This window comes from Thunnus thynnus, chromosome 20 (genome assembly GCF_963924715.1).
Source record: "Thunnus thynnus chromosome 20, fThuThy2.1, whole genome shotgun sequence".
NCBI lineage: Eukaryota > Metazoa > Chordata > Actinopteri > Scombriformes > Scombridae > Thunnus > Thunnus thynnus.
The window spans coordinates 24,641,750-24,660,885 of record NC_089536.1 but is presented as its reverse complement, the minus strand read 5'-3'; the positions used below and the strand labels follow the sequence as shown (position 1 = coordinate 24,660,885).

Below are 19,136 nucleotides of genomic sequence, written 5' to 3'. Positions count from 1 at the left end.
CAGCAACAATAGACCAGGAGTGAGGAGAAAAAACTTTATAGTAACCAATTATAATACTGCCATTTCTTTTCCCCTCACTTTTTACCAGCATCAGATGAGACTCTGCAGAGTGGAAAATCTTTGAAAAGCAAATAATATTGAACAGATTTTTCCTTCACCTGAGATGTGTAATGAAATTAAGAATCGATCCGTCTGACCTTTCCGCCCCAGTTATCGACATTAACTGATGAAATAATATGATGATGGACAAAAATCTTAAAATGGTGGATTCAAATTATATTAGTGTAAACAGATTAAATTAGGATTATGGCTAATAAATTCAACAGAGAGTTAGCCCCTTGCTAAAGAGGGGATACAGCTTTATTTATTACAAATCTTGTTAAGTGTTTGAGAAGCATTCACCATAGGCTGCTGTTCCAAACATTTTAAACAGCCATCAATCAGAGACACACACCTCTTCAAACACAGTCACACATATGGAAAATCACATTGAGCTAATATTGCTGTGGCAGATTATCAGTCACAGAGCTTCTGATGAAGAAGCTTGCTGTGTTTTATTTTCTCTTCCCCTAATTATCATTAATCACTATTAAACGGCATATTTCGCCCACATCTGCACTGCGGCGTCCTAATTGTGGTGAATCTTGGATTAGAATCACATCAGAACATCACCGCACGGCTTGTTCTGAGGAAAACAGAAATAAATATGAATGAAGAAAGCCAATTAAATTTGGGATTATGTTCAATTACCACTGCAGCATGATGTGTATTAACGCAGATGATGGATTGAAAGATGATGATATCTGAAAATGTCAGCTTGTGCTTTAGCAGTGTTCTGTCATGCCAGTTAAGCACCTGCATAAAAAGCAGTTAGCTAGGTAGCATTATCAGAGTGTAATGGGTGTGTGTGGTAGTAGTAGGCCTTGTCCGTTTGTTAGTTTTATGGATCTATGCTCCAGTTAATCTGAAGGAGGGAGGCTGGATGGATGGAAGTTGAGATGGAGAGCGTCATTTCCAGCCCAGAGCTTTTAAACCCCTCTCACCGTTAGCGCTGAACACCTCTCCTCCGCTATCGACTTGCTGTCTTCATATTTCCCTACCCCCAGGGCCAGGCCAGCCATCATGCCATAAAGAGGCTGTCATGACCCCTTCAGACACTAACACACACACATCCGCACACACACATACACACTACAGAGAGCACTGGCTAGCCGAGCAGTAGTGACCCTTCACATGCAATTCAGTGTTGTTTCAAATCATTCTGTTCAGTGTTGCTTCCTGTGCAGGTTTAACAAACTGAAGCCTAAAAACTTGTGACAGTGGCCAAGGACACACCAAAGAGCTGGACAAACAGAAACTGAAACAGAAAGATTCACTAACCAGAGAGGCTAACAAATGTTTTATCTCTCCTTACTCTTTTTTATTGGAAAGAGTGATGTTTAAAAAATTCAGATAGCAGGCTTCTCACTTATGCCCTTGCTGCCTGTCGCTTTTAGCGTTTGAAATGACAAGTCAGGGTTTCCCCCATAAAAGTGTTTGGGGGAGGTTGTATCTCCTTCTCCCAACTCGTAATGACACATTGCAAAGTGCTTCTCTGATTAATTACTGCAAAGCGATCATACATCAACCTATCATGTGCTGAGCTGAATCAGACAGATACTGAAAATTCTCAATAATCGCCTCGCTTATTAAGTAGATGGAATTTGTTTTATCATGTAGTACTACCTTTGCTGACCAATTATGGGACAATTCCGTATTTCATGAGATGGGTGGCAACCCTAGATGGGAATGTCATTAGCTTTGCAGGGATTTGCTCATTAAGCAAAGTGCTGGACAAATTGAAATGTTGATCTGATGACACCCCTAGATGACAAGTCAGTGGATCATCAGAAGTTTTCCAAGTCATCCTGTGAGTAACATGAATGTCTGCACCAAATTTCATGGAAATCGATGAGCTGTTGAGACATTTAACCACAAATGTCAGCCCAAAGTGGTCAACTGGCAGATCGTCACTGCCATCACAACAGCCATGCTCTTAGTGTGGCTAAAAATATTTGAGCATGGAAGTTTATTTGTGGCCTGTGAGTCACAGGTCCACTTTTTATAGGTTTCAACTGCATCTCACAGTCTTTGTCGGTGAATAGAGATGGCTCAGGTGTGTGGGACTTTGGTCACATGATAACAATTGGTCAGCATTGGTCTGTGAACTTCCAAAAGACCAAAACCACCCACAGCATCAACTTGGAAGATGTCAGTGGACAGCTTGAGAATGACCAAAGACATTCACATACAATCTCTTGCCATGTATGACCAACTGTCACAGTCACCTTCTCAGTCATCCAAAAGTGATTACAGATCCGGTCTTGATCTTTGAGTTTGAGTTATTTCTTACTTTACCTACTTACAAATGTTGCACAGTAAAACTATATAGATTTAATAAGGGATTCAAGAGGATTTGGATTGGATTAGCAGATTTGATGCTGTTTTCATATTCAGTAAGATGCTATTGTACCTCAACCCTAATCTGCACCAACTCTTTAATATCAGTCACACCCTGCATCTCTGTCATCACAATCTGATCAGTAGACATTAGGAACAGTGTTATGGCTGAATTTGAATAGACTGTACCTGTTTAATGGGTACAGGTGTTCCTGTATGCAGTAGTTAGTGTGAGTCTGTGTTCGAACAGAGGGACACTGTGATAAATGGTGTAATGCTGCGGTCTCAGAGGCCTCACCAACATGTAGTCGCTCTTCTCTTTTGCTCTTTCTTCAACTGTTTCTGTATCTAATTGCGACCTCTATTTTCTCCCTATTTTACCCTGCATCTCCCTCATTTTTTCCTCTCCATTTGGCAAATATTTTCACTTTATTATGACTCACACTGGCCTTTTATTGCTCACCAGCAGCAAACTTTGCACAATTTGTCATTGAGGCAGTGTGGATGAGTTCTTTTGGCTGCCTCTGACACTCTCACCTAAAAATCTAATCAGTGCAACGTAGGGCCCTAATCACTTCCTCTCTCGCCTTGATTGCATTTATAGACGTTCTGTCGCTCTGCGCTCCCCCAATCGAGCATTTCATAATTACTATCCTCTTACATTTGTTTATTTATATCCTCTGGTACAGTATGAGCCAAGCCCTTTGCCAATGAGCGAGGATGAGAAGTTTATGGAGGTGGGGAGAGAAACACTGAGAGCCATTGGGAAAAATCTGAAATCATTACCACCCTTTTGTGCTTGAAATAAGTGCTTTACCGGCTTTATATTCATAGCAGCTTGTTGTGTATATTACTATTAAAATATAGAAGCACTACAGCCTAAAGGCACTGAATTATAAGCTTTAGGTTAGAGTTGTATGGCTGGTTTTGTTGATTTGAGTAATGAGGTGTGGCGAGTTTATAACTTACATTTACAAAGAAACTGCTTGCATTTTTTTGGTCTTGTTGTTTCTGTCAGAAACAAAACAAATATTACTTAAACACAAAAGACTAAGTGAGTGCTCATAAAAAAAAAAAAACAACAGCCCTGCGTTAAAAGACTGTATGAGGCTCCATTGGTGGGGTTGTGTTGTTTCAGGTACTGGTGAGATGATGAAATACATTCCAGATAGTCCAGTTTGAGCAACAGATCCATGAGTTTGAGAGTTCATCAGGTGCGAAAACACTGCATAGTGGTTTATAATGCTATGAGAGAAGCTTACAGCTCTGGAAAGTTATCACAGTTACAATCATCTTTCCTTCTGTCATGACAACTGTGAGGTAAGCAGTAAGAATACAGCATTCACATTACAAAGTGATCTATAAGGAATGTGCCCTTAACATAGTTGAATGGCCAACAAAGAGCCTTACTAGATGATGTTGCATTGCAGCAAAAAAGCTGAGCGTGCCCTTGAAGGTTGTTCTTGTGGCTAGTGCTCGCTGGATCATTGACAGCTTCAGAGACTCCTTTTCCGCATCAGAATTGGGAAGCTGCATTCAAAAAATTTTGTAATTTTTCAGAAATTCATCATCTGACAAGCACGTGATTGGTCTTGAGGATTTGAAATTCTCTCTTAAGCTTTTCTTCATTCTACACACAAATATTTCCTTCATTTTTCATGTGTACAACTGAATGTGATCCCATGAATGAAGATACTGTCCAGAGTTGTGCACCATTTCCATTGCTATGATTTATCTACCCTTTCTCAATATGGCAGTTTTTTCAACCAGCCTTCCAGCGTGGCCATTTGCAACAGCTATAAACACTTATACCATGAAACATCATTGGACAACACTTTATACAAACTAGATCTTTTCAAGCATACCCCAGTGACAGACCAACCAACCTTGCCAAGACCAATGCCAAAAGCACAGTGCCCTTGCTACTTGTTACTTCTTACTTACTAATAAAGGCTTAAAATGCCCACAAATATATACCTACTGAAAAATACATATCTACAAACTGATTCATCTTTACTGGCTCTGAACTTATATTCATGTTGTCTTTGTCAGAACAGATTTCAATACCATGGGCTTCTCTTTCAGCAGCTTCCACTTTTATGAGTTGAAAGTTGAGCAGTGCCTCCTGCCCACGTCCACACATCATTAAACGGCAGGAATATTGAACAGCTGGAGTGGATGAAGCATCTGTGTCAGTGAAACATTAACCTCATGCTGGGAGATGGTTTAGCCGCTCTCACCTCAGCCTGTGAAAGCAGGCTGGCCTTGGATCAAATAATGACAGAATCCTCGCCTCTTTATGTCCCTCTTATTACTTCTATCCACCTCTACGCCGTGTATAAAAATGTTCCGAACACCAGCTCCTCCTGTTAAAATGTCTCGATGGATGCGTGGCAGAGTTTTGATTCTGTATTGATTTTCCCTTTTAATCATCTGACACGATGTAGCAGAGAGGAAGGATTCTTGAATTGAGGCAACTAAAATATAGATTATCTAGAAGCATGTTCAAATCCAAGGTCTCTATTTTGTACTCATCATGGAAAACAACCTTGTATCTCACTATAATAATGCAAAGAAAAATGACAGGTTGTGATTTTATTTAAGTATCTGCATGTCCTCTCTCTGTATGTTCCAGGTTCAGCTGATCCACTACAATCATGAGCTCTACACAAATTATACAGAAGCTGCTAAAAGCCCCAATGGACTGGTCATAGTGTCCATATTCATGAAGGTAAGTCTCATATACATGTTTAATAACTACCTTCCTGCCAGTGCGTAGGCTGTATTCACTCACAAGAGTTGTATTTTCTCATGACATGTCCTGACCCAGCAGCTGCTCTGGTGACATTTTGTAATGGGTTATATATACTAGATATCCGGCAGAATCTTTGCATTGGACAGGAGTTTTTTATATTCCCCTGTAGATAATGGGTGAGTCACCAGCAACAGTGGCTGAACAAGGAACTTGACCTGGTTTAATTAGAGTTTAAGCATTACAAGACAGCTACAGTATACAACACACAAATGGAACATATATTGCAAAATGAAACAGGACTTAACATCATGTATGGTGCAGACAGCGCTTAGTTAAGGTGTTCATTCAAGTATTTCCATTTAGCAGTGTTTACACTCAGAATTTAATTTCTTGTCAGGCTGTAAAAACAGAATTTAAATCATTTACTAACCTTTTGAACCCTACTTATGCTATTTCCATCAGAACTCGCAACCTTCTTCTTAGTGTTATATTCAGAGAAACCAGAACACACAGATGTCATAGACGTACTGCATAAATCGTCATGGCATATTCTTTCCAGTAATATCAGTTTCTCTTACAAATGCAGGAAAATGAACCTTTTTTGGTTTACACCACCATTGTTTTATACATTTCTTTTACAGTACAAATGTAATATTAACACTGTTCTCCATCCATGCATATACAGATATTAGTGGTGTGTGGACAACCATTGGACAGAAAGACAAAATACCAAGGCAGTTTCAAATTTTATAAAACCTTTTTCCCCCTAAAAGCCTACATAGTAACACTCACATGCTAAATGAATAGCCTCACTCATTCTGAAAATAAGAATATATGACATGTCCGGCTAAGACATGTAGTGACAATACCATAAACCTGTAAGTAAGGGGAGTGAAAACTGAGCAAAAATGGGGATTGTATAAGTCTGGAATTTAGATGAGGTAGAATTAAATTCTATCAAATATGGATGTGATTTAATGATGAGATGTCTTGGTTCTCATTTCACAAATTTGAAATGAGAACCAAGAATACATCCATATCCAACATAAATGTATCATCATTGATTCTACTATTCTGCTCTCATGTACCTTTCAGATACAAAAAGGCTGATTATCTGTGTTTGTATCTAGCAGCCAAATATTGGTTGAAAGAAATCTGTCAGGAGATAAATTATCCTTCAACACGATAGTTGCAGTGCTCCCACCCCTCCACTCTCCTGCTCCATCTGTCTTTGCCTAAAATCTTATAAATGTTCTACTCAAGAACTCACGACTCACAAACAATTAGCAATCCAATTATCCTGCAGAGCGAAACAATGTGCTCCTTGGCTTTGTGTCAGCGCTGAGCAGGAGTATTAGGGTGGTGGTAGTGCTCCCCTGTCTCTTTGTTGTGTATGAGAGGTCTCCATTTTAAATGAGAGGCTCAGAGATCAGAGAGGCAGCCGACGTCCTCAGCACCGTGTGCACTAAGGCTGAAAAGTTCAGCTGCTAACTGCTAATTAGCTCCCCAATGTCAATGGGACCATCAGTTAGTCTTGAAGAGAGAGAGGAGACGCTGACCTAGGTCAACTCTCCTCGACTCCCCCCCTCTAACCGGCAGGAGAGTGCGTGGGAGGAGAGAGGAGCTGGGCTTTGGAAATGGAGTGCTGCAGGTGTGGTTGGCATATATGATGGCAAGATGTAACTTCAGCATACAGCTCTGCACTACTGAAGAGTCCCAGCTTTAATAGGTGTAGCCACCAAAGACAAGACTTTTTCCATCAGAAACTATGCATTTCATCTTAAAGGTGCCCGACATCTTATACTGAAGTAGTTACGTGAGTTATGTCAGGTGTTCTGGGTTCAGAAAGTAAAAGTCTTGTTCTTTTTCTACACAGACAATGATTCTCGGCAGTTGGAGAACTTTTGAGGCTTACACAGGCATTAAACTCTCCTGGTTTATTTATTGGTACAAACGAGAAGAAATAGTGTTAGAAAATAACCGGTTCTTTGATAAATAGTCCAAGGTAGGAAGGCTGTGTAAAACCTTAAGGAGATTAGCATCTAACAGCAGCTAACACCAAGCTCAAGCTCAAGTTTAGCTTGAGCTTCAGATTAGTAGAAATCTTTTGTACATTCAGCAGTTTAAATCTGTTTACTTTCACATTTTCCGTCAAAGGTGAATTCAGCAACTGAGGTACAGTTTTGTTCACAATTGCAACAAAAAGAAACCTTTTTTTCTGAAATATCTGTACGAGAGCATATATAGTACCACTGAGATGTTCAATGATTGCATTTGTGAATAGCCTCACTGACTCTGGAAATGACACATCTGGCTATAAGATATGTAGTGACAATGACATTAGCCTGTAAATAAAGTGAGTGGAAACCACAAACATAGGCATTGTGTACATTTAGAATTAAGATAAGGTAGAATCAAATTATGTCAAATATGGATGTGATTTAGTGGTGAGTTTTCCTGGTTCTCATTACACAAGTTTGTCAAGTGTCACTTCGTCCATATCCAACATAAATGTATCATGATTCTACTTCGTCTGTATTCTGCTCTCATGTACCTTTTAAAATAGAAAATATGCTGATTATTGGTGTGAAGGAATCTTTCTAAATTAATTATTATTACAAAAGATGAGAAACTGTATTAGAAAATAGCTGGATCTTTGATAAATAGTCCAATATGGAATGTTGTGCAAAACCTTAAGGAGATTAAAGAATACTCCCATAAGTGACTTCTAATTGCTGAGCATTTTTCTGTTGCTTGTGCGGCTAACAGCAAGCTAAAGTTAAAGATTAGCTTCAGCTGCACATTTGTAGAAGCCCTCGTAACATTCAGCAGTTTAAATCTGTTTACTTTCACATTCTCGGTCAAAGTTGAACTCAGCAACTACAGTATGGTGTAGTGTTTTATTCCCAGTTGTAGCAACAAGCGTTGTGGATTTGCTACAGCTGTGATTCTTGCAGCTAGCATGGCTTTCTCTCTGTAGCAAGAGCACCTAAGACTGATCGAGCACTCCTCTTTACTACCTGTTTCACTTGTAACTGTTTTTTGCTAATGTCTCTGCGCTTCCACTGTCTGAAAGACACCTAGTGTTTCAGCAGGTCAGTCTCTTCAGTAGTAGCATCGAGCTATCCGGTGGTAACACATCTCTCTCAGAGCAGGAACTCGTTTTTCTCGCTTTTCAGTGACATATGCTTTTCAAGGTCTTGTCATATTTCTGCACGCTGCGATCCCATCGCTTTGACTCAGAATGCCAGGATGGGCCTACAGTCTAGACGTAAAGTCATGAGGCATCATTAAAGAAAGCGGTGACTGCAGCTACGTAGGGACCTCTGTGAAAACCAGACACACAATAGAGAGACACCGGGTCAGGGTTTCACAGTGAATACAAGGCAATTTCGTTCACACGTTGGATTGTCGATTGATGCAGCAGCGAGAACTATGTTAACCCTCAAGATGTGGCTTATGGTTATCTTGTGTCAGATCGACCTTCAGCCATGTGGTTCTCAATCTGTGCCATTCTCACACTTAATGTGAGGACATTCCTGGAATAGAAGAGACAGGATGACTGAATCCCCTCAGGTGATTTTCTAAGAAAACATTGAAAATGAATGAAAATAAGTGAGATAGAAAGTAGGAAAACTAGTGAGCGGCATGACTTGCTGGTAATGGCATAATGCCTGCCTGAAGAGTACAGGGAACAGGTCAAAGACTAAGTAATTTCAGTTGCAGACAGGGGAGGGGGAGGACGAGTACATCTCTTTTTAATCACTTCGCCCAAAGACATCTCGACAATTAGAGTTGTGAAGTCCACGGAGCATGAGTGAGGGATAGATGGAGAGGAGAAGAGTCAGGGAAGGGCGCGGGGGTGGACGTGAAGTGTGAGGTTCTTCCTTCAGCTTTTAGTGAGCATGTCTCAGAGTTGGGAGCTGCTCAACGCTTCTCAGACTGCACTGAACAATGGAGTCGGTCAGGCAGACTAACGCTGGAGTTAGGAATTAATAGTGGCTCTGCAGCTTCAGTAGATTTTCATGTCTGATTGGTCTTTGACAGAGATCGACGAACAATCATGGTGGCAAAGGTTTGACAAGAAATGTCTGCTATAACCCAGTATTTTACAAATTATGGGATGAGTTTGCGTCATTAAACATAATCTGGAATGGTCCAATTTGCTGTTCTTTTCTGGTGATAGGGTGGATTTTAACAGTCCTATTTCATTGGGTAATTGAATACAACTGATTTGCGTCAAGAAGACTTCTCATCACCCCTAAGGTGAACCAAGGCTGCTGTGACTGTGAATGTTTTTGTTGTATGTGTTTCCAGGGCAACTAATGGAAAATCCACACAATAAACTCCTCCAACAATAACCAGTCACATCCTAGAACTGTTGGTTTGTGCTATCAGATTCCTTCCACTGCCACTCTCCCCTTTTTACCAATTAGTTGCATACTTACTATAGCCTTAGTGTCCTAATACCTTGCACAGCTGTGTGAAAGGAATTTCATCTTGATGCTGATCCACTGTTCTTTCAAGCATTCACTGTTGGGGAAAAATGCTGTACAACTGGTTACAAGCATGCAGAAAACTTCTTTTTTAATCAGAGAGCCAGATGGCTGATTAGAAAAGTTGCTGCGGTGTAACAAGAATTCTTCATAAACCTTCTCTCATCAATCAAATGAATGTAATCCTGTGGAATACAGCAATTTTGCCAGAAATGATACAGAGGTGTAAACAGGGTAGTACTGTTTGTACCACCCATGATGGAGTTGTTGCATTCAGCTGTAAAAACTTAAAGTGTTTGCTTTAAAGTTCAATAGTTTATCCTCTATTTTTTGTACTTTTTAGAGTTTTACACTGGCCTGCATTAAAACATATTATAAAATTGTGCTTAGGAAAATGTTAGAGTAGAACTTACCACGCATTGCCTGTGTTCAGTGTCTGATGCTCAATACAATCAACTGTATTCCACTGTTATGCATTACATCAGACAAAACTCCTATGTACAGTATAACAAAAATCTCAGTTTACTTAATTTTTACTTAAAATTTGCTTGTCATCATTAATTTGGACAATAGAATTTAGTAAAAGTATATGATATGGTTTCATGAGTAAAGACTGAAGCTGTTTACCAAAAAATGTGGATTTATTTTGTTTATGCAATTTTATGACCTGTTCTCTGGACTTGTGAAACAATGTTAAATATGAATCCTTTATCATAAGGTTTTGATCCACTAAAATTTGCTAAATGATAAGAGTGACAATGAGGGTTTAAAACTGCAAATTTGAACTGCCATGAGCTGGCTAAAGACTGGAATACTGTTGTATGGGGACCTCTCTTTATAGGAAAATTCCACATTGATGAATGTAATTCATCATGGTAATCAGCATATCTTTACTGTCCCTCTTGGTTATTGGATGTCTTTCCAAGACTTGGATGAGAAGATCAATACCACTCCTATGTCTGTGCGTTAAATACAGAGCTAGAGATTTGAAGCGATTAGCTTGGATTAGCATAAAGACTGGAAACAGTGGGAAACAGCTAGCCTGTTCAATATATGCCTACCATCTCTGAAGCTCACTACCTAACTCATATCTCAGAAATGTAAAAACAATTTATGGAAATAGCTACATGCTGTAACTATTTCTAGTTTTATGCAAGACTAGCCACGTCTCAACTTTAGCATCGCATTTAAGAGTGGTATTAACCTCACTCTCAGAGGGGAAAGTGAATAAACATATTTCCCAGAACCGTTCCTTTAACATTACTTTATTATACAGCAGGTTGCTCACTTTTTATGTGACCTTTACCATTACCATTATAATTTTATGATGGCAAAGAGGAGGCAAAAATGAGACTCAAAGCAAGGTGGAAGCTAACTGTCAGTGGGGTCACTGGCAGTTATCTGGTCACATTCAGCTGTGGCAGAATAGAAACTTTTTTGATCCATTATTAAGTCATCTTATGATAAAAATACAATGTAAATGTATTATGTTTTGTCATGACAGCAGTGTGTGTGTGTGAACTGTTTTTAATGGTCTCTTTAAAACAGTGGGAGCCTTTGTTTTCCAGAAGGCAAAGCAGCAGCAGAAGAAAGTGTAGGAGCTTCTGACTGTGCAAAATACATCAGTGGGTTTAGACATTTCACGAGCACTAAAGGTGATAGATTAAAAACTACACTGGCATTATCCCTTAAAGTACTGAACTGCGTAGATTAAATTGAGTTTCATTTCGGATGGGCTCTCAATTCATTTCATGATTTTTTTCCCTCCTTTAACCCCTTTTCATTCTCTCTTGCTGTCTTTTAATCCAGATTGCTGAGACATCAAACTCATTCCTGAATCGAATGCTGAACAGAGACACCATCACAAGAATAACATATAAAAGTAAGTGGTTATGTGTCAACATCTGTACTAATTAGGTCTGAAACACATTTTTTTGTTGTTGTTCTTTTTTAAATGAGTACATCTTTGGATCTATAAAAGCATCATTATTTCATTTCAAAGTAGTGACTGATGGGATGCTGCAGGGTGGGGATAGTGAGATGGCTGCATGGGAACTCTGGATAGCTGGAGGGAGCTGTTGGTGAGGCAGCATGTTAGGCAGCAGTCGACAGCTGCTCTCCAGAGGTTTCCCTCTGCCAGCCTGCCATACAGGAGAGGCAGCATCGGCACAGAGATCGCCCGAGGCTAGCTTGAAAAAAGAGACAAATAATTGGATTAATGGGGGGGAGCAGTGAGTGGCTGGATACACACACTGACCCCTTGTGGCTGGGAGGTGTCTCAAAGGCACCGGGCAGAGCAGGAGGCTGCAGGCGAGCGGCCGGCTGGGGTTTCTCTGGGTCCAGCTGGAGGAGCTGAAGAGGAGCATGGATTCTGACAGCTGTCAAAACTCCCTCAGATACACCGTCTCACACACGCTGGCTCACACACACATGCACACACAGTCAAATGCCACCCCCTCATGCTTATGAGTCCTTAGGCATACCCCTCTCACAGCCAGCAATGCTGGCGGCCCATGCTTTTTTTTGCTTTTTTTTCCCCAAACACATATGTACACACATGTAAACACAAAGATGCATACACACCATCCAAAGAGAATTATTCATTTCAAGCACATAAAGATCAATGATAGAGTTGCACATGTGTAGGAGTGGTAAAAGCATAAAGAGAGGATCACAGAAGATTTTTTTTAATGGGGATTTACCCAAGTTAAGCCTATTGTGCTTGGTTTTTTTAATGAATTAATATTCCCATGAAGCACAAGATGCAGTGTTTAACAGTGAAGCAGAGCACAGCTGAATTGGCATTAAAGCTGCAGTGGTCCCACCACAGTGACCTCATCACAACAGGCAGTCCATTTGTCAACAGATGACAAGTTATTGAGAGTGTGCTACTGGACTGTGAAGACAGAGAGAAATGCAGGCTGTCTAATTAGCGTCCTGACAGAGGAGACAGTTTGAATAAAAGGAGTCTTGTGTTGCAACACCAACAGCCTGTCATTCACAGAACAGTAAATGATATGTGAAAGCAGAAGTGAGAAAATGTTGGTATGAAAGATGAGCGCAGTGCATGAGTTGTGGGAGATTAATTTACAGCCCACACACAAAGGACCCCATCCCACTTTTTCTTTTTCTTTTTTTTCTTTTTTCTTTTTAGCAGACATAGAATGTAATAAGAGACTTAGCACCAAGATGTTCAGCTAGGAAGCCTGGTGCTTCACATCAACTTTTAAATGACTGTGTGGACAAACTATGGATTTTGGCCTCCATCACTTACATTGAAAGCACATTTGAAGGGGATCTTTTAATTCCCAGTATGAACAGGAGGAATGATTACAGTGAGGAAAACCTCTTTCACTGTTCATATGGACACCTGACTGCTGTTTGAGGACACACTTGAAAAATTGTGAACCTGTCCTTTAATGTGAATTTACCTGCAACAGTGAGATCAAATACTGCCTTAAACCTTTACTTGGTATAGCTGGTGACACTATTAATTACTGTATGTAAATTACAGCATTAAAATCATAAATAAAATAAAAATTGCACTCTTCCAAATCATGATTTACCAAAAGAAACAATTAGTTCATATACATATTACATACTACATATTAAGTCCACAATCGCTATCAGACAAAACCCGGACATGACAGTCTTTCAGGCATTTATAAAAATGTAAAAATCTTGCGTCACCTTTGATTTTACATTTTTAGTATTGACTTTAAAGGAAGTCAAACCTTCTGTATTGGAATAAATTATATTTTTTGTTATTTTACACCTGCCTGACATTGTTTTTTTCTTGCTTATAAGTTGCTAAGAAGATTGGCTTCCATCTAATGAATTTGTATTTTTCAACATTCAACTTTTAGAAAGACCTAAGTGACTGCATGATGTATGAAAATACTCCTTTTACTAATCCATATATCCTTTTTGTTTTTGTCTCAATGGACATTTATAACATATCCACAGGTTTTGTGCAATTTACAACTTCTGTGCAAACTAGAACTGCAGTATCCTCTGCTGAAACACTGTTTTCTGGCTGCTTTTCTCCCTGCAGATGATGCGTATCTACTGACCGGCCTGAACATAGAGGAGATTTACCCAGAGACAAGTAGTTTTATCACATATGATGGATCGATGACCATCCCTCCGTGCTTTGAGACAGCCACATGGATCCTGATGAACAAGCCGGTGTACCTCACGCGCATGCAGGTGAGCCTCAGCTACCAGACCAGACCTGAAACACAACTCTCAAAATTCACCTGGGATTGTCTGTCTCAGCCAAATATTTTCACCCCAGTAGTGCCTCACTTTCGCTCTGCCTGTGAGACACGTCAGCCCAGCACCGAGGCTTTTACTCCAAAACTTCCTCTGCTCTCCTTCTGTCTAATCCTCCATACAGTCCTGTCTGGAAAATAATGCAGTGGATCAGGATGACTCTGGCTCACATTTCCGTTTTGCTTTTTGCCAACTTTTTCTCACTGGCTTCTTTTCACTCTGCCTCTCTTGTCTCCGTTTCAGATGCACTCCTTGCGGCTGCTGAGCCAGAACCAGCCATCTCAGATCTTCCTGAGCATGAGTGACAACGTTCGCCCGGTTCAGCCACTGAACAACCGCTGCATTCGCACCAACATCAACTTCAGCATGCAGGGCAAAGACTGCCCCAACAACAGGGCTCAGAAGCTCCAGTACCGAGGTAGAAACTACTGCTTAATTCAAGTTATCTCACTTAAAGAGCGATATCTTCAGTTTAATCATGCAAGTATATCTGCGCTTTCAACAGGCAACACCGTATTGCTAACAATAGTTAACAATAGCATTTAAAAGTTTTCGCCACACTTCACCTGAAAGGAAATATACAGTTTATTTCAGTTTCAGCCATTACTGACATCCATTCTAATAGCATTGTACTCACCAAAGTACCATATTGGCTCTATTGTAAGACCATACTGATTGTAAGACAACCCCCACCTTCCCAAAACCTGTTATTGGAAGAACACTTCATCAGACTAGTCCTGTTGGGGAAGTTTCCCCAAAATAATATTAGTCTTTTTTATCATAAAAGTGAAACATGAAATACTTCCATTAAAGAAGAATGTAAATCCCACATGTGGAGCTTGTCCAAGTCAGATGCAGCTAATTCTTCATCCTGATTATGACTCACATACTTACACTGTCAGGATCGTGGAGATTGGAAGGATTCTCTCTGGCAGTTAGCATTTTTCATGATAATGTTTTGTGACACCAGTAATTCTTTAACTTGGACTGGTTTCTTGGATTGGTCCTCATCAAGCAGTTTGAATTTGCTAAATTGTCATAAAACTGTAGATATTCACACTTTTCTTCTAGGACTTTTGTCTGCTGTATCCAAGGTCGAGACTGACCTCTGAACCTCGACCTTTAAGGCAGAGTAACTCTTAAAAGACACAATATAAACACACATGAGGACACTTGCTAGCTTAGCAAGATTAAGGCTACAAACAACCTCTTTAACACATGGGTCAGTACCATTCTCAGAGAACACCCTCTATTGTGAATATGCAAGTGTTTAGTCCTCAAATACCGTACACCCCCACTTTTTAAAATGCCTTATATTCGGGCCAGTATGGAATTCTGAGAACAGCAATTTTGCTGCTATGAATTCTGACGGGGCAACAAACATGTTGAGATGATCAGACAGGTTGTAAACAAACCAACAGTTTAATAAAGTGGTTTAGATATGAGGAGGTAAGTATGGTAGATCAAAGTTAAACCAGGTAGTTGGTCTCTAATCTGTGATGGATGTTTAAAATGGACAGTTTGGGTCATAATTTTACTGTTTACCATTGTTTTCTCTTCATAATAAGTTTGGCAAACGTTCAACTAACATTTATTTACAACCTGATTGTCTGACTGCTCATGTTTCCTGCCTTGTCCCACTCCTGAAGCAGTTTTACCAATTAACTTAATAAGCACAAGGTTATTATCACCCATAGGAGTGATAGAAGACCCAAGTTGTAATAAAATGAAATTATACTTTAAAATGCGTTGCAAGGGAAGGTATCACCTCAATACTTTTTAAGTGTTTTAATTTACTAAACTCAAAGCTGTGACAGTCCCTGCAGCGAACATTTTGCAGCCAAAACAATTTAAACCCTCTGAACTGTGAACCAACAAGCAACTGACAAGATATAATTTTTGGTCAGTAAGCGTGATAAATTATTACTCGAGTCATCAAACTGTCATCTTAGGGGGGAATATTGCTCCTGAATGCCTCTGATGTAATTTGTTTTAGATATGACATCCACAGTTCCGAGGGATTATTGCTAGATCTATGCTCACCATTATAATTAATAAAGAAATTAATATTGAATTTGAGCGCTAAACTGGGACTCAGCTGATGGCTGATAAAATGTAGACTGCAGATTGATGTGCTAAAGAGAAATGAGAAAAAAAAAATAGGCAGTGGGAAGTCAGATGGCTGGAGTGTCAGGAACACCTGTTTGGACCTGACTGACAGATTTGGCTGTTGGGAGTCTGAAATCTGTTTCAGCCAATATATCTGAGCAGCTGCTGCACAGAATGTTGAATTTCACCCCTGAAGTGTAAATACATTAAAGGCAAGGGCTAGCCCCAGTCCCTGCTATTCATTGTTTTTTTTGTTTTTTTTCTTTTTGCTCAGGATTTATTGTACTGTGGCCGCACCATGATTGTCCTTCTGTGTGTGTCTCTCTCTCATTCTTTCTCTGTTCTGCTCTACTCAACCCCCTCCCCCCCTCAAAAGATGAAATTCTTATTCCGTGCAGCAGTTGTGGGGAGATTTCACCTGCCTCCGACCCTCCTGATCGCCAAACAAACGCACAAACACACCAGAGACCCTCAGGAAACCAAACGAAGAAGACAAAAACATAAAAAGCAGACCTGCTTATTTAATTGTTTGGAGGTTTAAAGACCTTCAGAAGATGAAGTTAAGGGGTGGGGGGTGTCTCATTAAAAGGGGAAATATGGCTCTTTAGTGATTTGTGTAAGGTCAACCTTCAGAGCAGGCACAACAAGAGATGCTCCTCCCCTCCCCTGAGAGGTGATCATCGGGTTAACTGAATGTGAAATCAGGAAGGTTTGGGAGCTAATCATGCTGTGTGTGTGTATGTATGTGTGTATTTACTTTCAATACCTGAAAAAAGAAAGAAAATATCATCATGATAACACACCGCCAATAAATTCCTCCTTTCACACAACTGCGAGACTTTTTTTTTTTTTATCAAATTATAATGTTTACTTGTGCTCCTCCTCGGTTTTGGGTCTAATTTTCTGTCAAGGCTGCCACTCAAAATATAGCAGCAACAATTCACCACCCCTCACCCCCGACTCACCCACCTACCTACCTCCCTACCTACTGCTGCACACCCATTCACATTCACTCCATTCACTTGGGTGCCATTCCTTTTAAATTGTGTGTTATCGCTAAAGATGAAATATGGTGTAGAGGGTGAATAATGCCTGGAGAATAGCTGAACTGTGGAGAGTGCCGCATATATAAATCAGTATTCTCACTCCTGTCCTTCTCCTCTCTTCCAGTGAACGAGTGGTTGCTAAAGTAGCCTCCCTTGGATGAGCATGGAGACGGGTGTCAGAGATGGAGAGCGGGAGCGAGGCGAAGGGGAGGAAGGAGGAGGAAAGATGTGAAATCGGGCTTAAGGCTGCATCTCATCTAAGATTATTTCATGGCATTGTATAAAGACAAACAACACTGGACATCGTCCGAAATAAGGAACTTTGCATTGTGAGCAAAGAGACTCTTCTTTTCATACATTGAGAACTCTTAGAACACTCGATCTTACACATACTAACAAGCCCTTTCCCCACTGTACAACTATATCTATACGGACATTTTGATACCAATACTTTTTTGGGAGAAAACAAAAAAAGAGACACTTGGAAACAAACTAAAAAAACTACCCGCGGAAGCATTTATTTGATAGCCTCTCAATAGGACAACGTTGGGACATTAAAGCCTTTGTATATAAAGATGTTGCTATCAGTGGGAAAATCCAAGGACTAAGTCACTGCCCCCACCCCGCCGGTCAAGACGAAGTTGTCAACAAGACACACAGATGTTTCATTACAGTCACCAACAAGGCATGCAATCAGCAAAACCAACAGAGAGGGAACACAGCCTTACCTTGTCATTTTCCAGAAATAGTCATGTCATGGGAGGCAAATATTTACAGGCTTTCTACAGCCTCGGAGCAACCAGTGTCTTGGCCTCATTTGTACATATTATAATTATCAATACTGCAGAAAAATGAATATGTAAAGAAAAGTAATGAAATATCATTCAAAAGATATATTAAGAGGATTTAAAAAAAAAAAAAGAGTTAAAGAGAAAACGTTGAGAATTTTAAATGCTTGGCGCACTTTGAATTCTGAAGCAGCTTTCGGTCTGAGCTGATGCCTTTTTTTCTGTTTTATTGTTTACAATGGTCATACACTGTGTTTGAGTAATGTTATCAGCCCAATAAATGTGTCTGGAAAGTTCACTTTGGAAAATGCTTCACTATATGAGGATCTGACTTATTGTACCTGTACCTGTTTTGTACTGTTCCATATTAAATGTGTTGATATGTCAATATTCATCCTCAGAGGCATGCTCAATAACACTGGCGTAACCAAGAAAGGGTTGCTCAGAGATTACTAACAAAGGTTTCAGGGTTTTCTTGACAGATCCTCTAAATGGCATAGGATTCTCCTGCTGATACAGCTGCAGTGTTACAGTCTGGCTTTCTTTCCATTGTTTGCGTGACACAGCTGAAGCTTATCTGCCATGCACAGAGGAAGCTCTGTCAGGGTTACTGTGACCTGTCAGAGTCGTTCAAATCACATCAGCGGTCATCAGGGGACAAGGTGGAGAGGAACCTCTTCTCTGGTGCTGATGACGGTCTATGCCTAACAATGCGGGTCCAATTCACCGCTGGCTGCCTCACAATGTTCTTCTCTCTACAGGGAGCTGAAGAAAAAGGTAATCAGGATATCGACAACCACCCAATCTAACCAGCAATTAGAATAGAACATACAATAGAACATACAATGATATTTTAGACAATGTAATGCTGAAGTTAGACCAGAACTTCCAGGTTCTTTTCCAGAAGTAAGAAAACCTCATTCAGATTTTTATAAATACAAATGACTAAAAATCTAGCCTTGGATCAAAACCTTACTCGTGGTTCACTCTATATACATAAAGTTTTTTAATAATCTAATATAGTTGTTTAGTTTATATTTCTGGTTTTAGCTGTGTCCTAGACCATTGCAGGTTCAATATACCATCTTGAGTCCATGGATGAGTGGCCAGAAATGTTGAATGAGAGATTATACTGACTTGCAGACACTAGTGGAACAGTGATTTAACTCTCTATAGTGTGTTTTGAACTCTTTGGCAACAGATTGCTGAAGGTTCTTTCCAGGTACTT

The 19,136-nt window shown here is 40.0% G+C and overlaps 1 protein-coding gene across 4 annotated transcripts in view; it reads left to right on the top strand.

Moving 5' to 3' along the window:
• Positions 1-18,206, top strand: part of ca10a (carbonic anhydrase Xa) — a 257,388-nt gene extending 239,182 nt beyond the window's left edge. For all 4 annotated transcript variants that reach the window (XM_067576439.1, XM_067576440.1, XM_067576441.1 and 1 more), the window contains 5 exons: positions 5,075-5,170; positions 11,500-11,572; positions 13,745-13,899; positions 14,209-14,383; positions 17,245-18,206. In XM_067576439.1, coding sequence (XP_067432540.1) covers positions 5,075-5,170; positions 11,500-11,572; positions 13,745-13,899; positions 14,209-14,383; positions 17,245-17,267 — 522 coding nt within the window. In that variant the 3' untranslated portion in view covers positions 17,268-18,206. The remainder of the gene's footprint in view (positions 1-5,074; positions 5,171-11,499; positions 11,573-13,744; positions 13,900-14,208; positions 14,384-17,244) is intronic.
• Positions 18,207-19,136: the final 930 nt, after the last annotated feature.